At 37.8% G+C, this 13,603-nt stretch overlaps 1 protein-coding gene across 2 annotated transcripts in view; it reads right to left on the bottom strand.

Moving 5' to 3' along the window:
• Window positions 1-13,603, bottom strand: part of LDB3 (LIM domain binding 3) — a 106,175-nt gene that overhangs the window by 73,018 nt on the left and 19,554 nt on the right. For both annotated transcript variants that reach the window (XM_062496145.1, XM_062496146.1), the window contains exon 2: window positions 1,291-1,442. In XM_062496145.1, the coding sequence (XP_062352129.1) occupies window positions 1,291-1,442 (152 nt within the window). The remainder of the gene's footprint in view (window positions 1-1,290; window positions 1,443-13,603) is intronic.

Here is a 13,603-nt window from a genome sequence, read left to right as displayed (position 1 = left end):
CTTTTCAGGTTCAGAATGCAGGAAAATTAATAATAAATGTGCAATAACCCAAAGGACAATAAGAAATGTTTTTCTCAATGCAAAACCACAAAGGTTCAACAGAAAAGCAGACAGACATTCTAAAACAATCAGAAACAATTTTTCTTAACTTTCAAATAAAAAAAATATTCAGAACAATCTAAACCTTTGTAAAAAAAGATATCACACATATTTCTAACAACACTATCACTCAGAGTGAAGAAAATAAGAAGCTGGAGTGGGTGATAGGATGAGAATTCAACTACATGCATCAAGGTAGGGATTTTCTACTCTATCTGGAGCACTCAAAGACAAAGTCATGGGGGAAAATCGGCCACATATTTTGCTTTATAGTATCCTGTCCTGTCTTGGAAACTTCATCTAAAGTCCTTATTCTTTAGCTATTAGTCTGTTCCCGATATTGGTTATCTCTATGGCACATTCATGTATGAGATTCTTTGGTATATTCTCAGAAATTTTACTTCCACTCTAAAGTCTGCTTTCTGTACTTTTCTTTGCCTACCCTGTACAAAAATTATCTTCTTCATAATGCAATAAAATTAGCAGCTACTTCTCTTTCTATAATTATGGAGCTTTAAATATTAATGCATTTATTACATAAATCCTCTGTGCAAGGTTATCTAATTTGAGAACAAGTTTCCTTGGAAGCAATATTAACCAGCAGAAGTTAAAAGAGCTATTAAATGCTTTCTTAATGACAAGGCAGCTTTTATCACATCTCTATGATAAAATCTGCTCTCTCCCCGTTCTACTGCCTCCCTTTCCTGCACTTGGGCTACACCTTTCCTATTCAGTCAGATGCAGAGCACATTTTCAAACTCACAGGTGCCAGACCATTAGCATAAATTCTCAAGAGGTTCCTCCCATGCACGCATAACACTCGTTCTGTTTGTTGTCTCTAGAACAGCTGTTAATAAATTAGCCAAACTAAACTGTGTTGCCCAACTGAGAATAACCAAAAGGAACATCACTGTTGGATTAATTTTACAGCAGCTTGAATGGATATGATATTACAGCTGTATTCAATAGGCTAAATCCCACACAGATACACTCAACATAACAATGTGATTTCTATAGGAATCCATACTGACTTCTACAAGAATCAGAGCAGATTTTGACTTTTCATCTCATATCTGTGCATAAGAACTCCAAATAAATCTAGCAGAAAGGGATAAAACACTTGCAACCTTCAGTTACAAGTTTCATAGGTTGCCCTTAGGAGTGCAAAGAGTTTAAGTTGTACCAACATACTTCTGAAGAGTGAGGCTCAGGTTGTGGCTGGCTGATTTGATCTTGTTCTGGGCCTCCAGGTGGGTCATGCTGTCAGTATTGACTCCATCAATGGCCACGACAAGGTCCCCCTGGTTCATCTGTGACTGTGCTGCCTTGCTGCCAGGGGTGATCTGTGTGGGAAGAGACAAAAGAGGAAGTCTTATTCTGATAAGTCATTCTGTATCCAAAACAGTTGAAGAACTTGCCCAGAATTATAGTACAGAATAGATACAGAAAAATAAATACACTAATAGATACAATTACAGTTGTATCCATTACTGTATGGGTGAAAAATCAAAACTTATGGAAATTAAACAAATAAAAGTTAGCTCACACTTCTGCAAAGGTCCAGAACACCATCTACTCGTTGTTACTTCCATTTTGAGAGGTTAAGCCCAATGTAGTGGTACACTTACCACCTATTATCACTATCTCAAGGGGATAATTATCTCTATATAGCAGAGTATATACACATTACTCAGAAGCAGAAAACTAATGAACCACTGCCCACTGCATGATTTTATTGTAGTTTTCCTCCTAAAAGCCATTTTCCCCAAATGAATTAATTTTATTGAGGTGATGGAAAATGAATGCGTGTGAGTGGCCTTGGGCACACTTTGTTTCTTTTGTAGCAAGCTTTAGAGGAAATTATTCTGCTTAACCTTACCCATATATAACTGCAGCTCCATTACCAATGCAGATTGCTATGTGCCCATCTTACCAACCTGTTAGACCTCACACTCCAAAGACCAGCACTCTCACAAATAAGAAGCCACAGTGCTGCTACCACAAACCCAGAAACTGACACATGAGTTCAGAAGTTCTGTTTGTTCACTGTGGCAACACATTTTGTCAGCTCTGGTTAGTTTGTGAAAGGCATCTTCTCTGAATGGAGAGCACCCTGATCTCAATTTTACACAGCCCTCTCAGCTTCCATATGGATGACACCAGTACAGTACTAACCCAGAAAAGCATTCACATACCATCAGCCAAATTTTAATGAACACACCAGACTTGTCCTCTGCTTTCAGCACCCCGTACATAAAGAGCATAATACAAGCCATAGGTCTTTTCTCTTAGAGACTCCCTTACACTCCTCATGAAAAAACCCAAGGATAATCTAAAATACTACAAAAAAAGGCTGCATTCAAAAATTCTGCTCCTTCAGTACAGTGAACATAAAAGCAAGATGTGTTTGATTATGAGCCAAAAAGTCCCCTGTGAATTCAGCCAGGCTGAAAACATGAAGTTAAATTTCTAGGGAAACCAAAACCCAAAACAAATTCGAAGACTTCTAAGTGTTAAGTGAAATTCCCTAACTTGTCTTCCTTAATACAACTTCAAACCACCTACAAATATATACATACTCAAAAAAACCTCCTTCCAAAACAAATCCCTAGACTGTTTATTCATGCACTTTACTGGCAAAGACAAATAAGCAAGAAAAGGAAAAAATCCTTTCTTAACATGCTGTTAAAGGTGCTCAGTAATGAGGCCAGCAGTCTGACAATGGGAGGTGTCAGTTTACTAGAACACTAGCTCTAGTATCAGAATGCTAGAACACACAGCACCCTGGATACTCAGATAAAGTAAAGATTACTTTGGAATTAAGCACTGTAAGAAGTTTCCAGAACTGATTTGACTGGAAGAGACAAGTTTTAATATCTATTCATTTGAGATAGAAGCAATGAGTTCTGTGTTTTCTGAGTGAAGGACAGCCATGGATAAAATGTTCTCATGCAAGCAGAGTTGATTGACAATGGCACACAATACACTGCTCCCCAGTGTATTTTCCTGGTGTGAAGGAATCAAGAGATTGAGGCAATATTTTCTGGTCATTTCAAAAATGGAGTTTTATTCTGCAGTCTAATGCACAATCTCAAGAAAAAAACAAACAAAAAAAAATTGTGTTACAAGCATAGTTTTCCTAACCTGTTTAACAAACACTAGCTTATATGCATTTTATTGACTTGCATTGTGCCAAGCACACAGAATGCAGAAGCCCATAAAGAATATGGATTATTTGGACAACCATGTGTACTTGTATAGTTACTCTAAGATCGTTCCCTGTTCAGTCCCACAGATATGTCAAGAAACAGAATCTCCAATAGAATAAAAGGTAAAGAAAGGGCAAAAAGCAAACCAAACCCAAACTCAGACAAATGAGTCAGTAAGACTTAAATTCACCAAGTAGGACACGTCATTCTTTTTCAAATTATCCTTTTTAAAATAAATTATCTTCACACATCATTTTTCTAAGATACCACTTTTAACCTCCTCATGAAACATACAGGTTCTTGCCACAGAATATTAACTGTGCGATGCTGGTTCCAAATTCCAGGGCACTCTCCCAAACATACACCTTTTTCTTATCAAAAACAAAGACTGGTTTTTGAACATCAACCCAGTTCCTGAAAGTTAAATATCTGCCCTAATTTGGGTATTCTTACTCAACACGTCTCTCTCTCCTCCCACTGCTCAGTGATGCCTCAAACTAAGTGAGCCCAGAGAAGCAGAGCTTCCACAGACAGGATAATGCACTCTAGATCTGGGGCTAGTTTCACACAGCTCTAACTCACTGACTTCCCTCTCACTTTCTCTGACTTCTGCTTTTAATAGCCCCACGTGTAATTGCTATGCCTTAAAATAAAAGCACAGCAACTACAACCCTCCTAGAATTAGTCAATTTAGAGGGAAGGGACAGCTGTAATGAGCGACCTAATTTCATTTCTTCTAATGAAATATTTTCTGCCTAAAACTTTTAGAGAACACAACCTAAATGAGAAAAACATTCATCAGAAGAATCTCTCAAACAAAAAAATCCTCAGTAACTCTGAATTTGTGATTTATATTACTTTCTAACTTTGCAACAAACACTGTTTCTGAGGCAAAGACCTCCAGGAGAACCATACAGTGAAAGATAAGGAAACACTTTCAATCATGGCTCAGCCAGTCTTTATTTAAAAAGGAAATGACAGGATTCAACTTCTTCAACTGAGTATAAGGATAGCAAATTCTGGGTGGGATTTTTTCATACAATTCTATTTTTTCCAATTCCCATTTCAGGGGACAGCGCTCCACAGATCTCACTTTACCTCTAAAAATCACCTTATACCTACTTCACAGACAGCAAGACTCCCAAGTATAAAAGATTGACTAATTTTTTGTACCCGCAATTTAGACAAGTAGTAAGTATCAGGAAAGAATGACTTCTTCTCATGGTCTTCCCACTGGTTAAAAGCACACTAGATTATTTGGTCCCAATGAATTTATATAGAAAACATTATTAAAGACTGGATGCATAATCAGTATGAGGCATGAAAATCAAAGTACAAAATTAGATGCATTTTAGTATTTTAGAACCTAAGAGACATCTCTGAGAATTCCAAGTGAAGCCACAGCTTGCATTTCCAGCAGACATTGAGAACAGTCCGTAATTGTTGTGAACAAAATACCAGCGTACGGATGGAAATACAGGGCAGACAGATCTGAAGTGTCAAGGCACATTCAAGACTATCTTGTTCCCATTTCTAAAGATCCAGCTGAAAGGAATGGAATGCAAAGAGTTCATCTTTTATCTGTTGGTATTTTCCTTTGAAAATTCATTCTCTGATCTATTAAAACATTTACTAAATATAATCACAAACAGAAAAGAGCTCACTGTGTCTTTCTAAAATCTTCGGTAACTATTTTCTATTTAAAAATATTTTTTGAAAATATTTTTGAAGGACAAATGCTAACTAAACCTTAGAATTAGACTGGAAACCCAGACCTGCCTACACAGAAAATTCTACTTTGCTCCTCTATTAATAGGAGTAACAAATTTAGAGAAATATACTACTGTCAAGGATAAATATGCATTTTTTAATTTTACCACCGATTTTTTTTTCCTAAAACAAATCTCTGGGCAAGTTCTAGACAGAATGATTTCAGAAAACCTCTATAATTAACTCACTTGCTCTGGATTACAACAGAGCTTTCAGTTGCTAGGTGCTGCAAATGCCTTTATTTAATGCTACAGCGAGACATTAATCAGAGTTTCAGGGTACAGCTATTTCTGTCAATTGATTTACAAAATCCAATCCAGGGCACCACCAACTGATCTAACTTTAATAGTAGTTCTTTAGTGCCTCAAGCCCAAGCACAGATCTCATCTCGAAAAGCCAAACATCTCACCTCTCTCAGAAAAGCAGAGGAATATGTGCTGCTTCAGAGATGTGAATTTTCAGCCCTCACAAATTTCCTACAAGACAGACATCTGACTCCAACATCCCTGGCTTAAAGCAAGTTGGCAGGCTGGAAGTATCACACGTTACTTTCAACACACTACAGAGAATTCTTACTACGCTCTGTTGTGAGTGGATCTGCACGCTGGGTGAACATACAGTGCCACAGTGACAGCTGCACACTAAAAGAACTCATCTGCTCTGGGTTCCCAGTAAATACTACTTAGCAGGAGCTCTGGGAGGCAGCGTACAAAAGGCAGCTGCAGCACCACCTTGAGAGCTGCACATGTTGCCAGCCAACCCCGCTCAACTCCACTCCAAAGGGAAGAGATAGGGATCAGGCAGCATTTGAGTGGATGAGAGTTCAAATACTAATGAGAATGCTTGTATAAACAGATGGATGGACACAGTTTTCCTGCCCCCAGGAACTCCTAATTTACAAAGCAGACAAAAATACATAGGAAGGCCTACACAAATGAGTAGCTGTTAATATAACCTGTAGCATTAGCCAGGGCCTCTCCTTTTTCCGCACTTGAGCTATGCCTCCATCCTGACCTCAATCCCAAAATCAACAATTTATATTTTCTACTTCTCATTCGAGAACAACATTTCAGAGAATCAGATATTCACCAGCACTAGAAATATGCAAAAGCACAGGGAATAAATACCCTCTCCTCTTGAAGATCTCCAGAAGAGAATAAATAATTAAAAGATAATTTTTTTCCCCACAATCAGAAAATTAGACTATAATGTGTTCTTATAAGAAAAGGATTGGACAGAGACTAAGGAACACTAGAAAACACAGTATGTTTCCTCTATAGAGAAAACAGCACTTAAATCTCCCTCTACTATATTTATGCAAATATTTTTTGCACAGAAAATTCCAACCAACTCTCAGTCATTTTAAGCTCTGAGGCTCCAAGTGCCTGCAAAACTTGCTTTATACACAGGAGCACGACACAGTGAAAGGAGAGACAGGCTTTGAGACCCCTCCACAGAACAGTTGCTGAATGCTCACATGAATCCAAGTAGTCACCTCTGGATCAGAGACATCTCTTCCTCTCCCATAGTAAGAAAGTTAACTGAGGAAATTTGTATTAATTTTTCCTATATGAGTCACTTGCCATCCCTCTCGCCGCAATAAACATGTAAGAGCTCAAGAGCGCTAAAGAGAAAATAATGTTTTTGCTTAGAAAACAGAAGTCAATTTTGGACAAGAAAAAATAAAATGCAAAGAAAATGAGTAAGACCCACTGGGGTAAGTCATCAGACAGAAACTGACCATTTCACTTGTCAGAAGAAACAAAATATAAAAAAGAAAATAAACAGCCTAGATAACCTATATCATTAAGCAACCATCCTATGGCTTTTATACCTTTCCGTGTCAGATGGAGGAGCTGAGCAACACCAATTAAATGTAAAGACAAGACTGTAGGAAACCTGAAACTAATATCCTTGCATGTGTCACTAACCAAACCAAAGAAAAACTTCTATTACGCAGCAACCATCTGCCTGAGCAATATGTCTTCATTGTTTTCAATTCAGTATTTGACTTTAACGTTGCTTTTTTTCCCCCCTCCTTTCTGTAGTGCTTCTTTGGCTGTCTTGGTTTGGCTTTTTCTTTTTGTTTTTCATAAGACAAGAACTGCCTTAAATGAACACACATGGCATGTACAAAATATGCCACTGACACCTTGAAGAGATTCCATTTATGCTAAACAGAGCTGCACTGGCAAGCTGCAAAGATACTCTGAAGTGGCCTCTCAGACTCTGCTTCATCTATAGCTAGGAAAGGAGATTACGATACATGTGAGAACACCCAAAATAGCTCTAATCTACCTCTCTCGAGTACAAGGAATCACAATGCCACAGCAGCACAGAGATTTTGTGGGACAAACAGTAAAGCACTTACAACTCAGGACACCCTGTGCTGAAATCTGTACTCCAACAGCAGAAGGGCTAGGGGCACTCAAACCATCCAGCTCACCTCAGTCTCAGGAGTACCAAGCCAGGCTGGAGGGTTACCACCTTAATTAACACCAAAAAAACTTCTCTTACACTTAACAACACTCACAAGGCTGATTTTCATGCACACTATATAGTCTCTTCAAGGAAGAAGACAGACAGATGATAGCCCTTCCTGCCAAGCTAACTACACTTGGGTGATGAAAATAAGCCAAATGTAAAAGACTTTCAGCTGTGAAATGAAAGGAAGCATATAGGCAGTACTTAGGGAGGTGCCATAGGCAAGGCTTTGAGGGATATTTTGAGAGGCAGTGTGAACAAACCTGTTCCTATTTGGAAGATCATTTCATTCCCTGCCCCACCTCCACTCTATCTGATGGAAAAATTTTCAATCCTCTGTTAAAAAATTAAAATAAAAAAGCAGTATTGTGGACTTTACAGATTAGCTCATTAGAAGTATGCTGCTCTATGTTACACCAACTTTACAGATGATAGTAAAAGAGTAGTGTGGCTTTTTAATAGGATGTGTAGGTGTAACTAGAAGGTTACACAGCTCTTTACATTATGCATGGTATGAGTAATAGTAATAGCTATTCTTCCAGTTTTTATCCAAATATAGCTGTTAGATCTATTCAGGTTGTTTTAGCATCACACACTGTGCCAAGGTAGTGTGTGCTGTGCATCTCACAGGAATTAAATGGAAGCAAAGAGGTGAGTCGTATAATGACAAATGTTGATTGTTTTGTTACAACAGGTTTTGAGAAACAAGGGACTGAGTGCTTGTTTGGTATCATGGAGTTTAATAACCTGAATCCAAATCAAAACCAAGAATAAAACTGAGCTACTGATCATCAGTATTCTGGCAGCTCATATGTCTGAGCCGATCTGCCAGCTTCCACAGGACAACCCCCTGCAGCAAATATACACACAGCTTCCAAGTGCCTGCAGGATCAGAACAGCCAAGTTTCTTCAAAGGTTCCCCATCTTCTTCTCTGCCTCTCCTTTTCAAATTTGAATTAGTTTAAAGGCGGTTGCATATGGTGGGATGCTTCTTTGTGTTTCAAACAGACAGATCTCAGTCATCTATATTGCCTCCTACATTTTCAGCTTCTTGAATTCCACATTCTGTGCAGCTTTTTAACCTGGTCACATACAATTTGTTTTGTCTCCCCCTATAACCATTAGTAATAAACTGAGAGGTTTGTGTCTTGCGATTGGCCACTATGGCAAGATTTCCTTTCTTTCAAGTTCAATCTGCTTAATGCATCTCATTGTATGTATGATCATGGTGCTTTATAACTTTGAAGGGCTTTTGATTGGTCCAGCAACAATAAGGCCTGACTAAAAAGGCATTTGAGACAATACTGAGAGGTTTAGTTTGGCAGTTAGTGCCTTCAGCCTCTTCTGATATTAAGCAACTTAAAATAGCTTTCACTTTGAGCAAGTCCTGAGGTTCTAGCACAGACGTGACTGATGTGTGACACTTCTGCTCCTGCACATTTGTAAATCAGGGTACTTATTAAATGCATGCAATCTTACATTTAATTACTCTTTACATGCATTTGTTTGAGTTCTCTTTCATTGTGGCCACCAGAATACCAGGGGAGTCATTCTTCCTCTGCTCACTAAAATACAGGCTGCCAGTTTGACACAGCAAACAGCAGTCCTGTTTCTAGACCAGAAGTATTTAGTACTGAGCTCTGTACTTCACATACAGAGGGTAGAGCAGCACAGCACACACCAGGTGGCGGCTGTATAAAGGAAGATGAAATGTAATACACGTCCAAAGTGACAGAGGTGCTGAAGCAGAACAAAACTTGCAAAAACTGCACTTGGTATCATGCCCTTACTTTTGCATTTAAGGTTTTAGGAGGCCATAGTGCCCAATGTGAGCCTGTTTCAGGTGGAGGGCCCAGCATTAAGCTGCCAGCTTACAGCATCGATGCCACCCTGAACACTTTCTTTATTCACAAGACTAAGTGTTTTGTACCTGGAACATTCATCAAAGCTCTGTAAGAGAATAAACAGAAGCACAGGCTTCAAACTTTAGAGTGAAGAATTCTTTTTAAGAATAAAGAGAATAAAACAGAATAGAAGCAAAGTTCCCCTGAGAAAGTGCAATGCCAATTTCTTCTGTAATAGGCTGTATCATGTTCAGTGCATAACTTGACATCCCACCAGGCACCTCAGCAGGATCCCTGGAAATTTAAAGATGTAGCAAGTAAAATAAATTTTTTCACACATTTAACAGGTACATAAACTTTTGGATGTTTCAGTAAGCTAGGAAATTGTAGAGATTGAAGATGTTTCTTGTACCTGTTAAAGTGTTATGACTCAAACTTTGATTTCCTGGCGGTGTTCAGTTGAACACAGAGAGGCCACTTTCCTTGGTAAGACACAGGAACCATGTTTGCTTAACAGGAAATAATCTGAACATATTGATATAATCTCAAATCTAAAAGGGAAATCTTGTTATGTTGAATATTTTTTATGTTAAAGTAACACAAGCTGAACTTTAAAAAGGGAAGGATCTTGTTTTTCATAATTTTCAAAAACAAAAGCATCTCTGAGGAGGAATGTGGCTATTGCTGAGGACAAGGATTGACCTTTATTGATAGTATGATGATGTCAACACTGGCTTTGGTCATTTTAACCCATTAAAGTATTGGGTATATCAATCTCCAAAGATCTCCCATTGAAAGCTTGCATAGCATAACAACACACACACACACACACACACACACACACACATGATTTTATTTGATAAAGAACAATCCAGTGACATAAATGCTTCTGGAAGGTAAAAGCATCTCTCTAGGTTAATTTTACATCTATTAGCTTTATAAACCTGCCTTGTGTAAGTGTAGTATCTTGCCACACATTTTTCAGTGGTGTCGGTGTTCAGAGCATTAAGCTGACAAGTTTTCAAAATGTGATTTTCTGTGGCTTTTTTTGAAAATAATATTTTCTATAACTCTCCAATAAAAAAGATTATATGAATTTAGAAAACTTTCCTGTTTACAGACAAAATAAAATAATAGAAATGAATTGTTGTAACATACTGTTGGCACTGTGTGTAGTTAAGGCTATTTAAGACTCAAAATATATTAAAAAAACGTCAGATTACTAGGACGGAAGAAGTATCATTTATTGAGAAAGATACACTGATTTTTGGTTCAACTACTAATGTTTGTTTAATTTCTGGTCAAAAAGAAGTCATATCAGCTGGCTGTGCTATACACAAAAGTAAAAGCTGAGAGTCTTCTTTCTCCATAGAGTACTGCTTCATCAACTCCCCTTCCCAGCCTGCACCATTTTCTAGGGAGAATTGGAAGTAAACATCTTTTACAAAACATTATACAAAACCCAAAGATGTTGTTCTGAAAATGTATCAAAAGTATTCAATAAACACAATAACTGTTTATGAGCCAACACCTCCTGAAAAGTACAACTGAAAATACTACTAAATTTAAAAAATGCAACATCAAGAAAGGTGTACTGAAATAAGGTTTTAACAGGAAAGTCCCATAAAGTTCAGAAGCTATAAGCTGAATTAGAAGAAGGTTATTTAAGAAAATAAAGACTTCAGCTAGTAAATATTTGCCTATGGTGAATGGCTCTTAATTTAAAGTGACCTTGAATTAGAAAATCCAAACAATGCCACTTGCCTCCATTGTGCCAGGTCTTCTATTTTTATACCCAAGTTTCAGACTGAAACTTGATTCAAAAATTCCCAACTACTAGAAGAAAAGCTGATCCTGGGGATATTTCATTCTAGAGAAAGTCAGGAGTCCCATCTCACGACTCTTAATTCAGCCAAGTGCAGAGTGCATGCAGCCTCAATTATCTTTGGATAAAGTACTGGGTTTCAATTTGTTTTTTTCTGAAGCCTTGTTTGTGCTGACATGTTTTGAATTCCTCACAGACTTAGCCAGCACAGGTGTGTGTGGAGGGGGATTCCAGCTTGCATAGCCTAAGATCATAACTGGCACTTGAAAGAAGGTATTAAGGCAGGAAGAGAATCCTGATTGGAGTTTCCTCTCCAGCTGGCATCCTGCTATGGACAGCCCTTCCCCTTCTGTGCTGCTCACCCTGCTGATTAACAGGTGAGGGTTAGAAAGCTTTGTCTCATTGGGAAAGTTAAGACATATCCCATTTAATGCATTCTGCAACTTTATTTTGTTTTACATTCCAGAGGCTTAATTGAAAACATCCATTGTTTTAATTACAAAGAGCAAAGTGGGCCCATCAATTGTGAATGAACACTGTATGCCAAACCAAAAGGCCCATGCAAAAACCAGCTTGCAGATCTGCCTGTGGTACTGATATTGCTGATTAGAGATACTTTTACTTGTTAACTTGGGGGCCAACGTTTCTGCCAATTCCTTTTTGGGTATTCTGCTTCTTTCCTGTTTTATCTCACCTAGATTTGGTGTTCACCACTTACTGGTGTAAGCAGCAACAAGATAGCACAATTTTTTTCTTCCAGAGCATGTATGTTTAAATGGAGTGTTTCAAAAGGGCCTTGAAGATGCTGACTTCATGTAGTCCCCCAACTCCCACTCCTCTGTACATTCCTGTTTCAGGTGACTGCCTGTACTTGGAAACATTTCTACCAGTTTGGTAGCACAATCAATGCTTTAGGAACTTAGTGTGGGCATTCCAAGATGGGTTAAACATTTGTATCTAATAAATATTCTTAGGTAACAAAAGTTAGGAGCATAAATTGTGTGAAAATCATCATTAGGCTGCTTGGGATACTTAACTAGGCTTTAGAGAGAAGATTATGGTTCTGATTCTTAGTTAAAGATATGCTTAGTTCAGAGCACAGCTCCTTAAGGATCATTAGGTTGTGTAACTTATGCAGAAGTAACAGAATTATTCTGCAGGGTGTCTCACTTCCATTTCAAAGTTGTACTTTTATCTTTAATTTTTTTAATGATAAGTGCAGACATTTTTCTCTGCACTGCAAGCAGAGGCTGTAATGAGCTCCATACCTAGTCACAATGAGTTTCTAAACTCTGCTTGTCCAAATTAGGAATTTTCCTCTCCTGTTCCAGAGTAAACACGCTAATTATGATAATCTGGTTGTGTATTTTGTTAAGGAATAAATGTTTACAGGACATCTATTTAAATCCATGGAAGGAATGCAATCAAGTTCAGAATTTGCCTTAACAGTATTTTCCTTGGCTACATTAGACAGATTTCTGCAATGGAGCATGTCAAAATAATTGGTTTGGAAGAGGCAACAAGAAAGTTGTCATTTGACCAAGAAAGAATTTCAGAAGGTCTAAGGTGGTCTGCCTTTCTGTGTCCAGTTTTTCTTTTTCCCTTCATTTGGCACCAAACAAACTGCTGAACAATGAATTGTATAGATGAGAAAATATGACAGTTATTTTAATAGGGATTCCTGCTGCTAGTGAAACCGTTATTTGCCTGATACAAATGAGGAATGAAAGGAACACAGAAAAAAACCTTAACCCTCTACTTTGATCTCAAATGAGGACTTAGTTAAACTGCAGGACAATGAGCTTCATCACTGTATTTTGTCATCAAGCAAACATCTGAATGACTAAATTAAAATAACATTTTGGACTGCATAAAGAAAAAGTTACATTAAAGAAGTTTGACATACTCCTTAATACCAGCGTGCAAATCTCAGGTTCAGTCAGTATTATGACTGATGAAATTATGAATGTTCTCTGTTCTAGGCAGTTACATTAACAGTGATATTTTTCAGAGCTGTACACCCACCTGCAAACAAAGTTTGTATGCATTTTTGAGTTTTAATATATTGTCAGAGTTTGATTTTGGCCACCCTCTCTAGCTTCATTTTTCATCTGTTTCCTTTTTTTCTTATATACTTCCTCTTACAACATCTTGTTCAGTAACCTTGCTTAGTTTCATTAATCATGTTTGCAGAGAAAATATTTTTAAACTGTCAGTGCTGGAACTTTGATGGGATCAACACCAAGGCTGTAACAACTGCAACGGCAACAGAAAACATTTCCCAAAGTGAATATGCACCTATTTAACGAACAGGAGGCTTTGACTTCAGATACCAGGAAGCAGAAATAAATGAAAAATTAGGAATGCTTGGA

The sequence above is a fragment of the Cinclus cinclus genome, chromosome 7 (genome assembly GCF_963662255.1).
Source record: "Cinclus cinclus chromosome 7, bCinCin1.1, whole genome shotgun sequence".
In the NCBI taxonomy this organism is placed as follows: Eukaryota; Metazoa; Chordata; class Aves; order Passeriformes; family Cinclidae; genus Cinclus; species Cinclus cinclus.
The sequence above is the reverse complement of the archived record's forward strand: the minus strand, read 5'-3'. Positions and strand labels throughout refer to the sequence as shown.